Source organism: Eublepharis macularius, chromosome 7 (genome assembly GCF_028583425.1).
Source record: "Eublepharis macularius isolate TG4126 chromosome 7, MPM_Emac_v1.0, whole genome shotgun sequence".
NCBI lineage: Eukaryota > Metazoa > Chordata > Lepidosauria > Squamata > Eublepharidae > Eublepharis > Eublepharis macularius.
Window position 1 is genome coordinate 22,753,430 of NC_072796.1, and position 21,507 is coordinate 22,774,936.

At 43.8% G+C, this 21,507-nt stretch overlaps 1 protein-coding gene across 2 annotated transcripts in view; it reads right to left on the reverse strand.

The window, feature by feature from the left end:
* Positions 1 to 20,983, reverse strand: part of CDH18 (cadherin 18) — a 284,990-nt gene extending 264,007 nt beyond the window's left edge. For both annotated transcript variants that reach the window (XM_054985367.1, XM_054985366.1), the window contains exon 1: positions 20,756 to 20,983. In XM_054985367.1, coding sequence (XP_054841342.1) covers positions 20,756 to 20,983 — 228 coding nt within the window. The remainder of the gene's footprint in view (positions 1 to 20,755) is intronic.
* Positions 20,984 to 21,507: the final 524 nt, after the last annotated feature.

Sequence of the window (21,507 nt, forward strand, 5' to 3'; positions counted from 1 at the left end):
TTATACTGCTAAAGGCCCCTTTCCCTGCCACTGTTAAGGCCAGAAAGGGGCATTTAAACCCCATGAACCACGAACCAGTTCGTAACTGGTCCAGTTCCTTGGTTCATGGTTCTTGAAACCCATGAACCATGAACCTCCTGGTTTGTTTGGGTTTTTTTTTTAGTTCTGTGCCCATCTCTACTCAAGGTCATAAAAGTCACAAGCTTTATAGGGAGGCAAATTCTTGCAAGCAGTCAGGGATCTTAGACATATCTATAAAGATTTCCCCCTATGCTCGTACAACTGTTTGCCTACCATTTTTTTGTTGTTGAAAGCAGGAGAGGATAAAAGGGACGGAAGGTTGAAGCCCCTCCTGACACCATGCCATGCTCCGTAGCAGCTTTCCACCTCACACTGCTATTTTGAGGGCAAGTCTCTGTCAGATGTGAAATGTGAACTAGGAATCTTCAACGTGACTTGAATTTCACATCTTGAGTAATGGGGCCCTGAAATGCCAGATGCTTGATGCTTCTTCACTCATAACCGGGTATCCATGTAAATTCTTTTTTGTATGTTTTCTTACTTAATTGCCCTGACCTGGATAAACCTTGTCAGCATGTCCAATAAGTGTGGCCAACAAGCTGCTTGCAACGCTCTGCTGTGGGGCCTTGCCCTGTTGGGGTGCCTCATTTGGGGGCTGCTTCACCGTCCTGGCTGCTGGCCATGATTGTGCCCAGAGCCCTGGTGAATGTGAGAATGGGGGAGGGACAGCCCTAGACAGAATCATAAGTCACCTTGAGCTCTAAGGAAAAGATAGAGTATAAATATTTTAATTAATAAAGTTTAATTAAGTAAGTGGGGGTGGTTGAGAGTGCCCTCAAGTCATAGCTGACTTATGGCGACCCCTGGTGGGGGTTTTATGGCAAGAGACTAACAGAAGTAGTTTGCTATTGCCTGCCTCTGCAACTCTGGTTTTCGTTGGAGGTTTCCCATCCAATTATTAACCAAGGGCAACCCTGATTAGCTTCTGAGATCTGGTAAGATCAGGATCACCTGAGCTGTCCAGCTCAGGACACCACTTTAAGTGATATAGCATATAATTGTGAATTTAAGTAATTCTCTTTCATTTGTAAAAAGAGTCCTTGATTTATTTATTGAGGCTGGGTGACTGAAAAGAAAAGTATGGGTCTCAAAACAAAGCACACTTATTGGTACGATTTAATAACAATATTCTTATATACCACCCTTCTGGACAGATTAGTGCCTACTCAGAGCAGTGAACAAAGTCAGTGTATTATTATCCTCACAATACAGCTGGGGACCTGGGCTGAGAGAAGTAGTTTACTCAAGGCCATCTGCTAAGCTTACGGCAGTAGTGGGAGACAAACCAGCAGAATGCCGATTTACAACTCAACCACTTAACACTATGCTACAGCAGGAGAGAAGTTAGAGTTCATAAAGAATTTGCATATGTGTACATAACATTTACTTATACCTGTAAGGAAATTCTGTTAGCAAAACAAATGTGGAGAGAAATGCGATGAAAACCTACTGACAGTGATGGCCAAGAACGTGGTCACGATGTAGTGCCCACCAGTACTTCGGATTTATCCCATTCTGCCCTGTTTATTGTTCCATGTGTAACCTTTGATTTTGCTTTACCAGAATTAACAAAATTAATTATGGAGCCATGATATGGGCAATATCCCTCAGCTTCAGTTCCTTCTTTTCATTTGTATAGCTTCCACACACAAAAACCAGTTAGGTGATAAGGCAAGGACTCTCCTTGACTCTGCAACTGGGGTAGTGGCTGGATCTGTAATTTGCAAAGTATATTGCTTTTAGGAAATTTATATGCTGCCCCTCACTCTGCTCCAAGTACACATCAATTATTGATCATACCTCTTTGGGACCTAAAAGCAAGAGGAAATCTGGGAGGCAGAGAAATCTGAATTACTTTCAAATGGATTAATTTTAAGATGCAGAGGACATGCATGGCTAGCTAGTTCTGTATTTTCATTTTTCTACTTACAAAGCATGCTGACCTTTACAAGCGCCAGGTGATAACAGACTTCCATTACATTTAGCGTGATTTAGATAACTGGCCATTTTGCTGTCATGCCCAATCTGCTAAACAATCATTTATTATGAAATGTATGGGAGATAAGGAAGGAAGTGAAGAAAGCTAGCAGCCAGGGGTAAAAAGGATTATGTGTTGAAGCATCCAGAAGTTGACAATGGATATGATGAGTGGAGAAAGTGTGAGACCTCATTGCTACTGTTAAAAGGTAATTCAAAGGGTGTTCATTTATTTTGGATTAATAAATGGATTGATCACTTCTAGCAACAGAATAATAGCAAAAGTAGGTCTAGTCTATGCAACATGGTTCAGTATATGAATTTATCTGTCCAACTTGAAATGCTCACCAGAGTAACCAATAAAAGGGCCATTTCACCCATTCCTTCTGCTTAGACTGCCAACCAAGATTGTGTACACCTATGACCAGCATTCAGATATACAAAGACAGATGCATTGTAGGTGCCTGCATATCAGTTTGCTAATGTTATCCCTTTACTCTTGCTGAAACTATAGATCTAAAGGCCTGGATCTCCCAACCAAGCAACCTTTTGAGCACCATATGGGTCAATCCAAGAATGCCAAGAGGTCTTGATAAATGCTTCTTGGCACTTTATTGGATGGTTTATTCCTCATCTAGATCTACAATCCTCGTCTTTTTCTGATATATTTATTTGGGTGAGCAGTTGAGCCTCTCTGCAGTGTTTGACGCTATGTATTGGATACAGGCCAACTGAAAGCAAACATGTTCCTATGGGTGATACAATAATGCATCTGAATGCAGCACCACCAATGCTGCTGCTGATACACATAAACTGGCATTGCAAACCTGGAAAGAATGAACTTTTTCCAAATAATTGTCCAGAAAGACTGTAAATACCACACTAAGTATAAATGAAGCTGCACTCCATAACTACACTAAAGAGAAGCAGTATTTCTACAGGGCAGATCAACCAAATACAGTCTAATGGCAGATGCCTTGTGACAGCACAACATCCATCATAATCTTCATGTATGGGAACAATCACTAGTGAAAAACATATTTCCACCCCATCAGTATGTGATGTGGTTGGAAGAGCAGATTGGAGCAGAAGCTACATTGGATTAACCCCCTTCATCAGTTCAGGATGCTTGCTGTGAATGGATTCACTGAGGATGTAAACATTTTCTGGAAGCTGTTTTTATCAGGACCAGCCTATACAATCAGTGGTCCAGTTTTAATAAGAAAAATGAATATTTGAAAGATGCAAATCTGATTGCAGAAATGGTGCTGGGAAGAAGTCGCTGGACTCCTTCTCTGCATGCTTCTTTTGCAATCAATACAACATTCTCCTCCCACCCTTTAGGGTTGCCAGGTGGTGGCAGGAGATCTCCCAGAATTACACCTAATCTCCAGGCCACAGAGATCAGTTCCCCTGGAGAAAATGGCTGCTTTGGATGGTAGACTCTATGGAATTATACCCTATTGAGGCCCCTCCCCTCCCCAAACTCCACTCTTTCCAGGCTCCACCCCCAAAATCTCCAAGAATTTCCCAACCTGGACCTGGCAAACCTACCACCCCTACATGTTTTCCCACTCACAACAATATCACGGCAACACTCTGATGAATTAACCACAATCCATATCCATGCCAATGGTACCAAAGAAAGGGTACATTATGCAAAAAAAAAAAACCCATACAGTCAAACTATGTTCCTTACTGCACATAACACAGGTGCCACAGAGAATATTATATAAGGATTATTCAGTTCATTTGTCACTTTTTAGCAGCTGTCAAAATTATTTAACATCTGCCTATCTATTTGTGCCATTTTATACAGCAACCAACTGACAAATTTCAGTTTGACACGTAGCTTCTTTGGATCAGATTTTTTAAAAAAATACACTGAAGCCAAATGTCATTCTGGTATTGTCCTGAGAGCAGTTCTTGTCAAATATGACCCTTAACAGCTACATTGTGCTTCAGATTCAAGGCCTGGAATCCCTGACCAAATTCAAACTAATGGTAGGGGAACAATACTTTCTAAACATTTTCTGGTTTCTTGTTGCATTTTCAATGGATGTATCGATACGCATTTGGACATTGAATAATTTTGAATTTTTTTTCTGTGTTAAGGTTGTTTATGACTTTGGAATTTGGAAGCCCTTTGGATCCTGCATTTCAGGATTAAAGCAGCATGTAAATATTCTAACAATAAACAAAAATAAAGACAGACTCAAATGGTCTTTGTAGTATTAGAGATGGGCAGATGTCTCCTGTTCCATCTTTTTATTTTTTCAGACGTTTGTTCCACACTATGATTTACTCCTCCTTAATTCCAGTTTAAGTAGAAGAATTTCTAAAATTAATTTCAAATTTGGAACCGGGTTTGCCATAGTTTCATTGTAGTTCGTTGTCTAATGCAACAGAGACCACTTAAGCCAGCAAGCTCCTTAAAATAATAAAAAATTAGAAATAGTTTGTAGTCATACAGCATTCCCAGTGCTCTACTGCATCAGATCATCTAGTCTAGCATCACATTTCACACAGTGGCTAACCAGTTGCCCATGAACAGGGCAGAAAGTTCAAGGTGTCTCCCAGATATTTCAAGAAGCCAGGAATCTGCCGAATCCCCTTTGAAAGCTTGTGCCCATCACTGTGTCCACCCGCAGTGAATTCCACAATTAACAACAACAAAAATAGTGTTCTTCTAGATAGATTAGTGCCCCCCTCAGACCAGTGAACAAATTCAGTGTTATTGTTATCACCACAATACAGATAGGGAGCTGGGACTGACAGGGAGTGGCTTACCCAAGGTCACCCACTGAGCTCGTAGCAGGAGTGGGATTCAAACCAGCCGAGTGCTGATTTACGAACTGGCAACTTAACCACTATGCTACAGTAGTACTTTTTTTTGTCTGCTCTGAATCTATTACCCATCAACTTCATTGGGTGCTCCCAAGTTACAGTATTATGAGAGGGGTAGAAGATTTACACACTTTCTCCACTCCTTTAATAATTTTATAAACCTGTATCACCACATCACCCACACAGATGTCTTCGAAATTGAATAGCCTTTAACTTTTTCTCATAGGAAAGGTGTTCTAATCCCATATTCATCTGGGTTGCTCTGTTCTGTAATTTTTCCAACTCTGTAATTTCTTGTTTAACATACAGGTGCCAGAACCATATACAAATAAGGCTGCAACATAGATTTATAAATAGGCGTTGCAATATTGGCTGTTATACTGCCAAACTTTGAGTCAATATTTTCATCAAGCTGTCCACTGCAATGCCAAGATCGCTTCCTCCTTCAATCTCCACCAGTTCAGACCTCATCATCATATATTTACAGTTAATGTCTCGAATGATTTGGTATCATCCATAATCTTGGTCACCTGCTTCCTTGCTTCAGAGCAAAATTTTTATTTCAACACTCTACTTCTTGTCATGTAATCAATTTTTAATCCATAAGACGCCATCTCCCATAAATGCTAAGCTTACTCAAAAATCTTTTTTGAGGAAGCATTGTGGAAGTCCAATTATATGATGCTTACTGAGTCACCCTTATCCACATTCTTGTTAATCTTTTCAATGAACTCCAAAATGGTGACCATGTGTGACCTGCACATTAAGGGAACTTTTGCCAAGCAGGAAGGGAACCTCACCCAAGCCAGAGATGCACTCTGTGCGCAGGTGAGACATAGGCAGGCCAAGAGGGGCCACCTGTCATCAGAGGGGATGGGCGGGGGGGGGGCAGCCCTGTGGGTCCCCCTCATGCCCCTTCTGAGCAGGCTCCTCCCACAGCCACCACTAGGATGTTCATGGAGATGTTCTGGCGGGACCTTGGCCCCTCTGGGTTAATGAGTGGTGTGAGACAGGATTCGGTGGAGGCTATGGTCAGAGACTACCTTGCGGAGCCCTGTGAGTTGCTGTCCACCAATCCGCTGAGCTACAGGGCCAAGAAGGAAGCGGTCTGGCCAGACCTCTCCCTCAAGGCGCAGTGGTTTCTCTCATCCGATGAGCGTGGGGAGCAAGTGCGTCTTTTATTATGCGGGCAACATGGTCAGCCCACATCGCGCTCACCTTCTCCCATGGAGAGTCAAGCAGTTGGTCTTCTTGAAGGTCCACACATGGCTCTTTGATTTCTCAGTACTGGACTTCCAGAGCAACTGAGCCCTCCTTGTGGCCTGCATCCTCTGCAAGTCTAGGACCTGGGGAATAGCGCTCTTCCCATAATTAAGTTTGCACACTAGCAGGAGGGGGGTAGAACTCAGTGGCAGAAGGGATGCACCATGCAATTTGGCTGTCCCCCCAACCACACACACACACACAGAGAGAGAGAGAGAGAATACAGCAGAACTGACCCAGTCCCTGTGTGTGCAAATTTGTTCAGTTAACTTTGAATAGAGGTCCCAGACATGTTGACTGCCAATTGAATGGGAAGACAGGGAGAGACAGGTTAGGTTAGGTAAACTCAACTGTAAACTGTAGAAGGACACATGGACTCCCAGAGAGGCAACCCCAAACTAAGCTATTGTTAAATGTGGTTAAATGTTTTAAAACTGCAGTTGTTCAATGTTGTTTAATTCTCTAAAATGTTCAAATTCTGTTGTTGATGTTAAATTTTGATTAACTGTTGTTAAATGTTGTGTTTGAAGGGGTGGGGGAGAGCAGGGAGGAATGGTGTGGGTGGGCGCCAGCTGATGATGAAGGCTAGATCCCAACATTGCCTCATAGGCAGTGTTCAGCCAGAAGCTGCCATGAGGAGCGGGGGGGGGGGGGACCCTTTGCAACTGTGCTCTGTGAATGCCATTGTGTTGTGCTTGTGGCTTGGTACTGTCTGGTTTTGCTCTGTGGTGTTTTCCTACTGGCTAAACTCAGAGCCTGGCTGCAGGAAATGACAATGGTTCCGCTGGACTAAGTTGCAAGAATGTCCCCTGGTTGGATTTGGTTTGGTTGGAATGGATGTTGTGATGAAAAATTGAAAATCCAAGAAATCTAAGAAATAATCCCAAGAAATAAATGTTAAAATAATTATTTGGGTGAGTGATTCTCTGGTGTGATGCTATTTTTGGGGTTCAAACTGGACCGTAGGTTGAGATTTTAATATGCCACTAATGCTGTTACATGCCCTTAGCCCACTTGTGAAGAGGGAGAGCAAGGAATCCAATAAATAATTCTTTAAAGGTTTTTTTTGGTGTGTGATTCTCTGGTGTGATGTTATTTTTGCTTCAACTGGACTGTAGGTTGTGATTTGAATATGTAATGCAATGTATGTGAAGTCCCACTGTAATGTAATATTACCAATGCTGTTATGTGGGGAGGGAGGGCAGGAAGTCCGAGAAATAAAATTTTAAAGAAATTATTTTTGTTGGGCTTGTGTGAATTTCTAGTGTGATATTGGGGGTTGTTTCAATGTGATTGTATATTATGTGAAATGCAATGGTTTAATGCTGTTATTGAGAATAAAATTTGTAAACATTATTTGTGTGTGTGTGTGTGTGATTCTCTGGTGTGATGATGGGGGCTGTTGTAACACTGTAAGTTGTGATTTTATATGATGATAGTGATGTGGATTATGATGGTTAATGGCATTATTGAGAAATAAATTTTTTGAAAATTAATTTTGGGGTGTGTGTGTGTGTGTGGTTCTCTAGGGCTAAGATACGGAAGGATGGAGAGTGGTTGTCCAGCCAGCTCTGGGGGTGATGGAGGATTTTGGGCTGCATGTTTTAGTTTCTGTTGGGCTGTTGGGGGGTGGATTGTGAGTAGGACTGTGGCTGTGGCCATTGGCAGCTACAATCCATGTGTTTCTGCTGTGTGCGAGTTTTCCCCACAGTAGAAATATGGGGCTGTGTGATGGAAACCACCTTTCAGGGGGTATAAAATGCCCCCCCAAAGAGCAATCTCCCTGAAAGTTGGACGAAGGTGGGAGGAGAGATAGGAGCAGGTTCCTTGAAAATTGGGTGCATTTTGCTTGCAAAATGCCACCCTAAGCCATCTAGAAAAAATTACTTGTTTTTCCCCATAGGGAATAATGGAGAATTGAGGAGGATGGGGTACCTTCTTTGGGGGACATAAAATGCCCCCCCCCCCGAATTCCAATCATTCTGAAACTTGAATGATTGCTAGAGGAGGGTTAGGAGAAGGCCCCCACCAAATTTGGTGCGATTCGTAAAGAAAATGCCCCCCAGGCTCCAGGAAAGCTGGAAACATGTTCCCATTGAAAATAACGGCCGAATATTTACAAAGCATACCCGAATTGACATGAATTGGGAATTCTGAAGTGACTTGCCACTTTGGAATTCACTTTATTCTGAATTTTTTTCCCAATTTGGGTAAACTGAATCGGGAAACCCAAATCACCCTAACAGCACTGCACACCCCTAACAGTTCATTATCAGCTGCTGAGCTCACCATCTCCTTAAATGACCCACTCTTTCCCTTAACACTCAAAACCCAAATTCAACTCATATTAAAATGGTATTACTTCTGTCTAGCATTTCAAACTCCCATTTCAGCAACTGATTTCTATATTAAGCGATTACTGCCACCTTCTATATTATTGTACTACGACACTGAGCAGCAATAAGATTCAGTCAAGCACCAAAGAGGTTTGGTTACATTTACAAAGCAATTAGCACTCTGGCATAGCTCAGTTGCATCGTAAACTAGTAGTGAACACTTTAACTGTGACTTTTACAAGGAGTGAGTCTTGCTGTAAGTGCTTACAATGCGACAGCCAAAGCAATAAACTGAAACGGTCATGTTCAAGTTGGATAAATTAGCCCATTAATACACAACCTGTCCTGTACTTGCCAGCACCATTTGTGGTGCTAAGAAACAGTTGCTTACCAGCCTTGGACACCCAAAGCAGAAGACCATTAGCCACCTTGCCTTTAGTTTCTTTTACTGTGACAATTGTCAACAAAAACAAAAATATTTTTATGAGCCTCAGACCCCTAAAACCTTATTTCAAATAAAAAGCTCTTTTCTTCAATGAGCTATTTCCAGAAGCCCCAAGAGTGCTGCCTTGCCCTTCCTTTTTCTTTAGTAGGAGATTTTTGAAGGATAAATAAAAGTGGGGTTTTTTTCAACCAAAAGGTAAAGAGATGGCCTAGATCAAAATATTCTTATAGACCACTAGCAATGAAGCCCTCGGTGTGAGACAATACAACGGGCTCTAGAAAACTGTTGTTGGTTATTTTTTTTTAATTTTTCATGAAACATAACAATCAATAGAGCACGCTCCGAAGAAACTGCATTTAGGATTGCAGCTAGGCTTCTTTATGGATGGGAGAATAAGCTCCACACAATCCAGCGGGGACCCCTCCCAGGCAAACGCAGGCAGACATTCAACGCTGCCGGGGTTTCTGCCTTCTCCTCAGCGACCCTCAGGTGAGGTGTGGGGAGGACAATTTAGGCCATCAATTTGGCAGGCACCCTCCTCGTAATGTGCCTGTGCAAAGATTAATTTGTATTCTGCTCTTCTTCCCCTCAGCATCCTCCCACTCTGGCCTGCGTGCCACCAGAGTGGGAAGGTGCTGAGGAGAGGCATGGAGAGGAGTAATTAAGCCATCAATTTGGTGAGCTTCTTCTTGGAGGCAAGCAGGCACTTCACAGTAGTCTCGAGGCCAGAGTTGTCGGCTACGAGTCAGCTTGAGGATAAAAAGTGAGTTGTCGCCAATACAGCTTGCCTTTTTATATAGCAGGATTCTTATGACTTAGCTTTTTGCTGTCAATGTGCCACACTCTATCAATAACAACAACGACAACATTTGATTTATATACCACCCTTCAGGATGACTTAACACCCACTCAGAGCAGTTTACAAAGTATGCTATTATTATCCCCGCAACAAAACACTCTGTGAGGTGGGTGGGGCTGAGAGAGCTAGAAGCTGTGACTGACCCAAGGTCACCCAGCTGGCTTCAAGTGGAGGAGTGAGGAATCAAACCTGGTTCTCCAGATTAGAGTCCCACGTTCTTAACCACTACACCAAGACTGCACCATCCTCAAAACTTGCAAAGGCACACACAAAGAGTTAGTATTTTAGAGAGCACCAGTACAGTGTAGTAGTTAGAGTGATGGATCAAGATTTGGGAGATTTGAAACCCACTCTAACATGGAAGCTTGCTGGGTGACCGCGGGGCTGTCATACTCTCTCAGCCTAACCTGCCTCGCAGGGTTGGTGTGAGTATGCAGCGGAGGAGATGAAACTGGTATAAGCTGCTTTGGGACCCCGTTGGGCAGAAAGGTGGGGAATAAATGAAGTAAATAATATAATGAAATACATGAGTCAGGATTATACAATTTCTGGCCCACCTAGTCAAGTGAATTCATTTGCTATGTGCAAAAGACCTACCAGGTTCTTGTAAAGCTAATCATGTTTCAAGGCCCAAGAAGTCAGTTGGGGTGTAGTACAAAAGTCTAAGTTGGATTTAATTTGTATCTTTATTATCTCCCATTCAGACTCACATTTTTGGTATGAAATTGGTTTTCCATTGGTTACCGACATTTCCAGCCATAACTGGTTTCCCATTCTATTGATATAAAATCTGTAGGGACTGTGTAACTATCAGCCATAGGATCCTTCCTGCCAAATTCCAGGCAATGAGGAGAAAGAATTCCACCTTGACATTCACATTCTCTTTTGCAAAGCAGGCATTAAAAGGCATTTCGGAACCTCGGAAAGCAGGCAGCTTCGTAGAATAGGATGAAAGGATATTCCGAAGACATAAGACATGCAACCCACAGTTACAGGGCAGGGAGCTTCTCATTACATGGGAGAGATGGGTAATTCCAAGGCATCATTAAATACCGAGGCAAGCATACTGCAACTCACACTCAATGTGCAGGAAGTCAGACAGAAGAGCGCAGAGGTAATGCTAAGTGACTGCTCACAGTGAAATCCTTACTCCCATCTAAGTCCCATGAGATTGATGGGCTTAGAAGAGTTAAAGGTTGCACTGCCAGTGTATTGTGATTCTCTCCATCTTTTGCTCATCATTCAAGTGTATGTCCATGGTGCCAAACTGGCATTGGATTGCTGGGGAAACGTGGAAATCAGTTTGAAGTTTATGCACACTACAGTAAGTGACAGACCGATCAGTGACAAGCCATGTAAGCTACGAGCGGAGAACGCTGCTCCTTGGATCCACGGCTCTCTGCTTGCTAATGATTGTTCTTCAAGTTCTAAACTCCATTGCTCTTTGACACAATAGCAAGTCTTGGATGATGATAGCACAAATAATGCTATCCCTCAGTTATAGCAACAACAAAAAAATCACTGGACTGGGCTGAAACCAGAATATGGCTTGGATCCAGCAGAGTGTTCAATAGGTGGAAGGATTTCTTCCCACAAAGCGCAACTTTCAAATCTTCTCCCCTCCCACTGCAGTCCAAAATTACTCTGAAGCAGATCCAGGAGGCAATCTGGCCAACAGCGCAAGGGGAACCAAGTCACACTCCACAGACAGAAATACTTATTCTGAGGGAAACGCTCTGCTAGAACTAAAGCTGAGTGTGAATCCCCAAATCCAGAAGGAAATATTTGTTCCTCTCAATATGAACCAGTTTTAACTGAGGGCCAAGCTACAAGTGACGAACAACACTTGAATGGCAAGTGGATCACATGGAGTGCAAGTGAACAGGGAAAAATACACTTGCCGTTCAAGTGTCATTCGTCACTTGTAGCTTGGCCCTAAGTCTTATAGAGGGAACTGATTTGCCACAGAAAATTGAGCATGTTCATTTGACCTCATCCCACCTCAATTTCTTTCTCAGGCAACCTAAATTGTTTAGGTGTCTACAGCTGGTTCCTTGGTCAGCTTAGACAGAAGGGTAGCTCAATCCAGGAAGGGCGTCTTACAGGGAAACACAGTATGCTGCAACCACAGCAATCTAGGCCCATTATTGGACTGGACTAGGATTGCCAGATGAGGTTTGGCAGAATACTGGACCCCAGAGGCGTGGACTAAAAAAAATATATTGTGTGCACAGTGTGCTTCCATCTGACATGGTGACGTCATTTCTGGATGTGATGTCATCATTGCCCCCCACTTCAAGGTCTCCAGGCTGGCTGGCTACGCCTGGTAGCCCCATGAAGCCACAGGAGTCTCTGGGATGGCCAGCTGCTCCAGGCATTTTTCACAGCTGCACGTGGCCACCTAGGTGGGTTGGCTGGCCACTTCCCTGGGCCAGTGGCAGTGGAGTGCAGCTGCAGAAGGCTGTGTGGCCAGGCTAGACAACAGGGGAGGAGAAGGGATTATCCCAGGTGTCTGGTATTTGGAAATGTTTCATGGACAGTCCTCCAGATTAGTGGACTATCCAAATGAAAACCAGACACCTGGCAACCCAAGACTGGATCCAAGTAACTCTTTGTAGGATTGCTCTAGCATTCAAAGCTTGTCTTCTTAAAATGTAGAGAGGGGTTGAAATACATACTATGCTAAGTTAAAAGACATAACATGCTAAGAGACTGACTGGTCTTCCATATCTTTGCCAGATTAGACTACGCATTCTGAGGGCCAAGCTACACATGACGAATGACACTTGAACGGCAAGTGGATTGAGTGGAGGGCAAGTGAACAGGGAGAAATACACTTGCCGTTCAAGTGTCATTCGTCATGTGTAGCTTGGCCCTGAGAACAGCAGTTTAATTACAGTCTGGGGTATTAGTCTGTGGTAATTGGCACCACAAAATGGAGACAGGGTGTTCTGAATGTGAAAGGAGATACTTTAATTTTTGCCTCCTGCCCACCATTATGCCTGTGACACATATAAACTACCTACAAAACCTTCATTGAAAATACTGAAAATTAATCTTGTCCATGGCATATTTTTCATTCTAAACCAGACAGTAAATCTTGTTATGTGGAAATTTTCTGAAATAGGCCCGTCTGACCATGAAAACTAGCAAGTAGTGAGTTCGTTTTTAAGAAGTTAACATTATTTTAAACTTTCCTTTCCTTTTTAAGGATTTACTTTTTAAGGATTTTTAAGGATTAATCATATTGTCAGCTTGCCCACCTAATTTCACTGCAAGTGATACCTTGTGGTAGCAAGGTACTGTGTGTCTTTAATAAACTCTTTGAAGCAGATGGTGTTAAACTAGGGTTGCCAGGTCCCCCTACCCCCCTGGCAGGAGGTAGGAGGCCTGGAACTTACTTTGAGTGTTTTTGTCGTGCGCACACTCCTGGCTTGTGCAATGATGTCACTTCTGGGAAATGACATCATTGTACAGACCACATGAGGCGCTTTGGAGTGCTCCTGTGCTCTACAAGGGGCCAAATTGGGTCCGATTCATCCAGATTCAATCCGAATTGGGCTACTGCGGACCGTGGGAGCACTATTGTGCTCCACAGCAGCCCAATTTGGCCCAAATTTTGCCCAATTTGCCCTGAATCTGGCTCAAATTGGCCCGAACCAAGCTACTGCAGAGTGCAAGAGGGCTGCCAGGTGGTGCAAGGAGCTTTGGAGTGTTCCTTGTTCCGCAGCAGCCCAACTCGGGCTGAACCGGGCCAGATTCAGGCTGGGTTGGGCCACTGTGGAGCATGGGAGTGCTGCTGGATGGTGTGAGGGGCCTTGGAGTGTTCTTGCGCTCTGCAGAGGCCCGATTTGGGCCAAATCAGGCCTGTTTTTGCCCTAATCTGGCCACTGCAGTGTACAGGAGAGCACTGTGCAGCTTGGGAGCGCACCCCAGGAGGCGCATTGTCCCCCTGCCAGTCAGGTAAACACAAGTGGAGGGTGGGGGCGGGGGAACAGCAGGAGACTGGCAACCTTATATTAAACTGTAATTATCCATTTCAAAATGGAGCAAAATAAGATGTTTGCCCAACCGTGTTCTTGAAACTACAAGGTAGCATACAGAATATTTCCTATGAATATGTTTCCTTTCAACAATTCAGTGTAAGAGAAAAAATATGCTAAAAAGACGAGAGGGGGTTGAACACTGATACAAAAAGTGATGTGAGTTCTCTGGGAAAATTTAAGTCTGAAAAATTCTGGAATATTTTCAATTTCCATTTAAATATTTAAACAATATTAACCAAAGAAGGCTATTATACCATTCACTAGTACGGGGGCTTGTTCACAACCCATGTTCAGCTCACGTAACATGGATTACATGCAGCACAGCAGCCCTGATAACTACAGATAAAAGGAGACTACATTTACATATGTGGGGAGTCAAATTTTTCATAAAAATACATAATCAGTAAATTTTCTACCCCTCATAAATGGATACAACCCTTTACTTGCCATTCTTCAATACCTACTATTGTCTTGGCTCCAGCCCTGATGGGCTGCCGCAGATGCAGGGGCAGAGATGAGAAATTTGCTCTACAGAAACATTTGGCAGGATGCAAGCCATAAGATTCTTTCATTTCTGCGGGACTTTTAAACATTCAGAGAGCAGAACTAGAAGACAATATAGCAGTCATAACTTGGTGATTAAATTTGGGTAAAGGTAGGCAGGATTATCTCAAGGATGGGAGAGACATTCAGCAGGATGCCAAAGTGGGCCTTCCAGTCACCTCCTTTCTTTCCCCCCTCTACTGCTTTATTACCTGCACCTTCCCTTTGGCCAGTAAAGGTAAAGGTAAAGGGAGTCCCCTGTGCAAGCACCAAGTCATTACTGACCCATGGGGGGACGTCGCATCACGACGTTTTCTTGGCAGACTTTTTACGGGGTGGTTTGCCATTGTCTTCCCCAGTCATCTACACTTTACCCCCAGGAAACTGGGTACTCATTTTACTGACCTTGGAAGAATGGAAGGCTGAGTCAACCTTGAGCCGGCTACCTGAACCCGGCTTCTGCTGGGATCAAACTCAGGTTGTGAGCAGAGCTTGGGCTGCAGTACTGCTGATTACTACTCTGCGCCACAGGGCTCATCCCCTTTGGACAGTAATGGGAGCAATTCCCCCTAAAGTGATAGGGAACTGCTGCCACCCCAATGAAGATGAGTGGTTGAGCATTTGAGCAAGTAGTGACTGCTGGAGGCTGCTGCTACTAGCTCACTGGCCTGGGGGTCTGTGAGCAGCAATGACATCTTGGACTTGAAGTGGCAGTGGAGGCTGCCAATTTGAAGCCAACTCCCACAGCTACGTTGTCGGTGACGGACAGGTCTAACAGAGCAAGAAGAGGCTTTGTGGCTGCCATGCCCACTCACTTTGGCAAAAGGTGGCCAACAGTTACTGCTACCTTACCTTGCTTGGGTCAAGAGAGGAAAGAGGAGACACCTGAAGGTGATGCTCTGCATATATCAGAAGAGTATGGCCCAAGAGAAGGGGAAAATCCGGGGAATGAAGACAGCCTAATCCAGTGCATGCTGCCAATGCCCAGAAAGACGGATACTGCATGGTGGTGGAGCAGGGGATGACGGGTGGACCTCTCTAAGCTCTGGTAATGCCAACCTAGACACTAGTCCTGCAGACACAAGACTAACAGAAGCCAAACTAGGTAATGTTGTCAACTGATTGGAAGAAGCAGGGCTTTTTTTCAGCAGGAACATAGTGGAACGGAGTTCCGGAACCTCTTGAAAATGGTCACATGGCTGGTGGCCCTGCCCCCTGATCTCCAGACAGAGGGGAGTTTAGATCGCCCTCTGAGCCGCTTAGCAGTGTAGAGGGCAATCTAAACTCCCCTCTGTCTGGAGATCAGGGGGCAGGGCCACCAGCCATGTGACCATTTTCTCCAAGGGCAACCTACTGAGTTCCACCACCTCTTTTCCCAGAAAAAAAGCCCTGGGAAGAAGCATCCATCCCATAAACAGAGCCCCATCATTATCCCTGCTAAAAGATCCAAATGGTATATTCCTCTTCTGGTGTTCTGCCCTACAGAACAGCAGAAACTTTAACATCAGAAACTGTACTATCGTCTTTATAGCTATCAGTGTTACCTTACGCTGCCACTCACATAAGTAGAGAAAAGCAGAAGCAAAAGTTTCTTGTGTTTCCTGTTTTTATCATGCCTTGATAAATCTGAAATTTAGATTTTGCACCACCACCACCTCTGCAATCAAATGCATACATTTCTAATGTGAAGGAAAACTTGTGCATATGACCACTGGAGAGGGACAGGGAACAGCTGAGAAAACTCAGCATGAAATGGTCAAAAATGCATGGAGGAAAAGCAGCTCATTTGAATTCCCCTTCTCTGAGTTAGGCAATGACTGAAGCTGAACCAAGGTCCCGTTCATGCAAAGGTTTCTCTCCTTATTACAAAAAGGCAGCTCCACTGATCCCTAGACAGAAGGCAATATATAAATGTAGCTAGCTGGTATCCAAACCTAGGATGGAAGATCCTGCCTTTCTCACAAGCTGATTCAAGTATTTCAATATGGTCAAGCTGTGTCATTTCAGGAGCAGGAAATTCAACTTTGAAAAGAATCACCAGCAGGTGAAAAAGATCTGAACCTGTGCTTCTTAGAGTCTCTCTACATGAGACACTTCGGTGCATGTTCGTCAAGTGTAGGGAGACACAAGGTTAGCCAGGAAGTGTAGTTTAAAAAGGCAGGGCTGGCAGTGATTGCTCCTCAGAGGTTTGTTAATTTCATCTTCACCTCCCCAAAGGCTCTGTCAATTTCACCCCTCCGGTCTAAAACTGTGGGATCACAACCAGAAGGGAACGAGGAATGGAAATGGGATGGAGCTCTCTTCCAGAGCTGGGCTTGGACCTGGAGAGGTTATAATGGGTTGACATTTCCCTTCTGGCATTTCACAGACCCTTCACACAACTCCGGTGTATAGCAAAGCCTTTGCCCTGCTGCTGGCTCTGTCTTTTTAAACTACCCTTCTCAGCTAACATTGCATCTTCCAATATGCATTCTTCACGTGCCAGATGTCTCGTGTAGAGAGACTCTTAGACTAAGCTAACAGTTTTGCTTTTGAATAATAAATGGGAGTCAAAACGGACACAAGTCAAAACTTTGATGCTACAACCTAAAAGGCCTGACTGTTTCATTTATCTTTAACAGACGGATTGCTTCCAAAGATCAGGAAGTCAGCTCTCATAAGATGGCATAAGATCTTGGGTAATCAGTTAATTATGATATACCATTCCTAGAAAGAGAATTAGCCATGTTCCTTGTCCCAATAAAACGCAAATGAGCAGCACTAATATAGATACATTTCATACCACTTTTCCAGTACCTGAACGATATTGTTTTGGTAAGGGAGAAGATCAGAGCTATCCTTACCGTCAGTATGCTCTGTCAAACCAAGAGACAGTGGTAGTCAATCTTTCCTCGTAATAACAAGGATTTCATTACATGCACGGGCTGCCTCACCACTTTGATTTCAAACCTAATCTATAATTAACTACAATTCTCACAACCTCTTTATAGGGAGGAGGGCAAAATGCTCTCATGTGCTTGAAAACGAGTGTGACTAATGTGAAAGGATGGCAATCAAAGGGTAACACGTTAGTAGCAGTAATGGAGAACAGATTAGTAAGGTTAACCATTAACTGATCGGACAGGCGTCAAGCAGATATGGAATGACAAGGAATTACTCCATCTTGTCTTTTTCTGATATGACTATTTCTTGTAAAATTAACGGAAACCTTCTAAATGTGTACTATCCTCAATTTAGGAATCAACATTTGATTGACTGGCCTCAAGAAGTAACCTACTATTATAAGGAACTACCAGCACTTTTTTTTTTCTTTTGTGCCGCAGCATTTCCTGTGAAATCTGCAGCAAAACAAACCAAGAAGATGTCTACTTTACTGAATCCTGATACAAGCTCTGCTCCTCCCCAGGACTTTCAGTAGTATATCAAGTTCTGTTGAATATTTGCATAATTAATTAATGACTGCTTAGATTCTCACCGAATCAAAATATACCAGAAGGTGCAGAAAAATGAGGTCCCTGCTCTCATTGAGCCTGTGGGCACTTTTGGAATTCTGAGGGTCGGTAATGTGCACCAATACAAAATGGCCGAAACCTAGAGTTGTAAGGTATCCCAGGGGTCATCTATTCCAACCCCCAGCACAGTGCAGGAAATTCACAACTACCTCTCCCCCATTCACCCCGAGTGACCCTTTGTCTATGCCCAGAAAATCCTCAACCAACAGCACCTGCCAATAAAGTATGAATAATCTCACAAATAATTATGGAAACAAAGTACAATTGATGTAAGAATTTTGCTATATATAATTTTGTGGAGACCGCCCTGATGTGTGCTGAATACAGTACGTGCCAAAAACACAAATGAGCACTGATGCAGTGAACTAAATTCTTCACACAATGTTCACAAAAATAATTTAGTGAATTTGAGAGTAATATACAAGAGTGAATACAACATGTGAAATTCTAAAACATCATAATCACTATAATATCATCACAATCAATTACACACAGCAAGGTGTTACAACACCGAGTAGCATGTGTATCCTCAGAAAAGGGAAGAATCCCAAGAGTTCTCTTATGAGCTGTCTTCAGTCAGTACACTGAGGATTCCCGCTGAAACCGCGGGGGCAGATGAAAAGTCCCTCCGGACAAAGTGGAAAGGAGCTGGAAGACTGGGAGGAGAATGGAATGTGCAGGTGGAGAACAGCAACCGGGAGCTGATCGTCCTTATGAGGGCTTTTTTTTCAGCGGGAACATGGTGGAACGGAGTTCTGGCACCTCTTGAAAATGGTCACATAGCCAGTGGCCCTGCCCCCTGATCTCCAGAAAGAGGGGAGTTTAGCTTGCCCTCCAGTGCGGAGGGCAATCTAAACTCCTTTCTGTCTGAAGATCAGGGGATGGAGCCACCGGCCATGTGACCATTTTCACCAAGGGCGATTTAAACTTTAAAAAACTCCTTCCTTGTTCCAACTGACCCAAAGTGATGTCATTGTGTGATCCTGAGTTCCACCACTGAGTTCCACCACCTCTTTTCTCAGGAAAATTTGCCCTGGTCATCATTACCCACAAGAACTAAGCACTGATGTAACCCTTCCTGCCCTCCTTCTCATGATCTGATTAGGTTCAAAGAATCAGCATTGCTGTCAGATGAACGTCTAATCTCTCTTTAAAAACCTCCAAAGAAGGAGAGCCCACCACCTCCTGAGGAAATCTGTTCCACTCAGGGACCACTCTAACTGTCAGGAAGTTCTTCCTAACGTTTAGGGTCAATCACTAACTGTTGAGGAAAAGCAAGTCAAACATCCTCCTATGATGAAGGTAGCTTTTTCTATATGGGAGCCTCCTTGCAGATACAAGGTGATGCCTCCTGACTTCTTCTGAAGCACCTTCTTGTCCCAGGTGGAAGAAAGCTAGGAATGTTTCTTTGTTTTGGGGAACAGATGACTTGGGGAAGAAGAAAATAGGTGCCAGGATACTCATCACCAGGAGGCACTACACTGGGGATCTCCACAATAAACTGTATAATTGTAAAGCAAAGTACAAATAGGTTACTTTGCTAAAATTCATACGAGTATCACGTAAAAACATACGTAAAAGTTGCTAGGAAAGAAGTCAGTGCTTCTCTTAGCATCATTTCTGCTCATTATTCCTTCCCACTATTTCACTTTATTGCTGTCCATGGTTGAGTTTGCCACTCCTACACTTACTGGCACTGTGAGAGATGGAGAAGAGGATCCACAGCCATGCAGGCAATCTGGCCTGCCTTGCCCAGTAGAGGTGAGGAAGATGCTGGACAAACTGGCAGGCATGCCCACGGCAAGGTTGTGGGCCAGAATGCAGCCCTCTGAAGGGCCAGCAGTGTGGCCCTCTATCCACACCTGGAGAGGGAAGGGAGTGAGCATGAGGGGCTATCTTGCCCAGATAGAGACTCTTGCAAGGGTCTTTCTCCTTCATGAGGGGATGGGATAAACCCACACACCTCACGGCCCGATAAAAGGCCTGAACACCAGGCAGGGAGGAGGTGGGTAGGCTTAGCTCCCAGCTTCCTTTGGAGGAAGCCAAGGAAGAGGAGGCCAAGGATGCTGGGACCTCCTTCCCCTTCTAAACTGTCTTAGGCCACAGAAGGCCTAACCATGGCCGTTTCCACACTACTCACCTTCTTCCGGAACTCTGCGGAACATTGCAAAAAAACCCATGGAAGACAGCATCTTCTCGCGTTAGTTTTGCACGACATCGCGCAAAACTCGCGCGAGAAGATGCTATCTTCCGCATTTTTTTCATGACATTCTGCAGCGTTCCAGAAGAAGGTGACTTTTACCAATTGCCTGGCACTGCTTTGGGAAGGTTGAAAAATGAGGGTCTCACCACACGAGACAAAATACACTCGAATTACACGGGTAATTCAAGTGAATTTTGTAATTTGAATGTATTTGGGTGTAATTCGAGTGTAATTCGAGTGTATTTTGTCTCGTGTGGTTTGACCCCGAGTTTCCATGGATATTCTGCAGGTCCTAGAAACAACTGTAAACCACTGGGGTGGGGTTTGGGGAGACTGCTAGGTTGGAACTTGTTCAGGAACACAAATTTGGATGCATCTGTGATTTATCAGAATCCAGCGACTTGATGACTACAAAGTGACAATGACAAAGTATATGAGGTTTTTTAAAAAATTGACAAATTATGTATGAGTACTGAGACCAGCATATTTTACATTTTTTTTTAACAAACACATATTTGAAGTCAGGAGCTCTTTTGTTATTCCGATCTGGAGTGCTTCAACCTTCTGGACAAGCTCCAGAACCAAAAGAGTTTGCCATTCCTTGCCTAGCAGATGGCAAAACACAAAAGGAGATAGACCTTACCTTTCCAACATACTGTGGATCTGGTCCCATGTGCTCTTCTAAAACAAAGAACTGGTTCCACACCCATCCACGTTTGGGACGATGGTGCACTTCCGTTTCTCCCTCGATATGTTTGGTTTGGTTTCTGGTCACCTTGATGGAGCCATGATGTGCAGTTCCATAACACCTCTGCATAAAACAGAGACACACGAGGACTGGGCAGATACAAGATGTGCTCGTAATTCTCATTGTAGGATGACTTTCCACTTTGAGGCGTTTTCTTGCCCTTTCTCCTCTTTTTGTCTTTCCCACTGTAATCCACTAATAGGCTCCCAAGGGAGAAAGAAAGAACCAAGGTAAAAAAACAGTCCAGAAAGTTTTTTTGAGCCTGTCCATTGTTCAGCCGCCCATTGGTCAGAGTTCTATTTACATCATGAACAGGGAAGTGAAGAAATGGCTAGTGTTCAGTCTGGAATCTTCACAACCAACAGCTGGAGTCACACATTTTAATACCTAATTGAGGGGGAAAGAAAAGGAAAAAAAAAATTACACATCACTAAGAACAGTACTTTCTGACTTTTGACCTCCAGTAATTGGATAGCCCAGGAGAGCCAGATCTCGTTAGATCTCAGGGTTGCAGAGGCAGGCAATGGCAAACCACCTCTGTTAGTCTCTTGCCATGAAAACCTGACTAGGGGTCACCACCATAACTGAACTCTGATTTGAGGGCACTCTCCACCACCACCACTGTCTCAGGAGACTCAGAGTTAGAG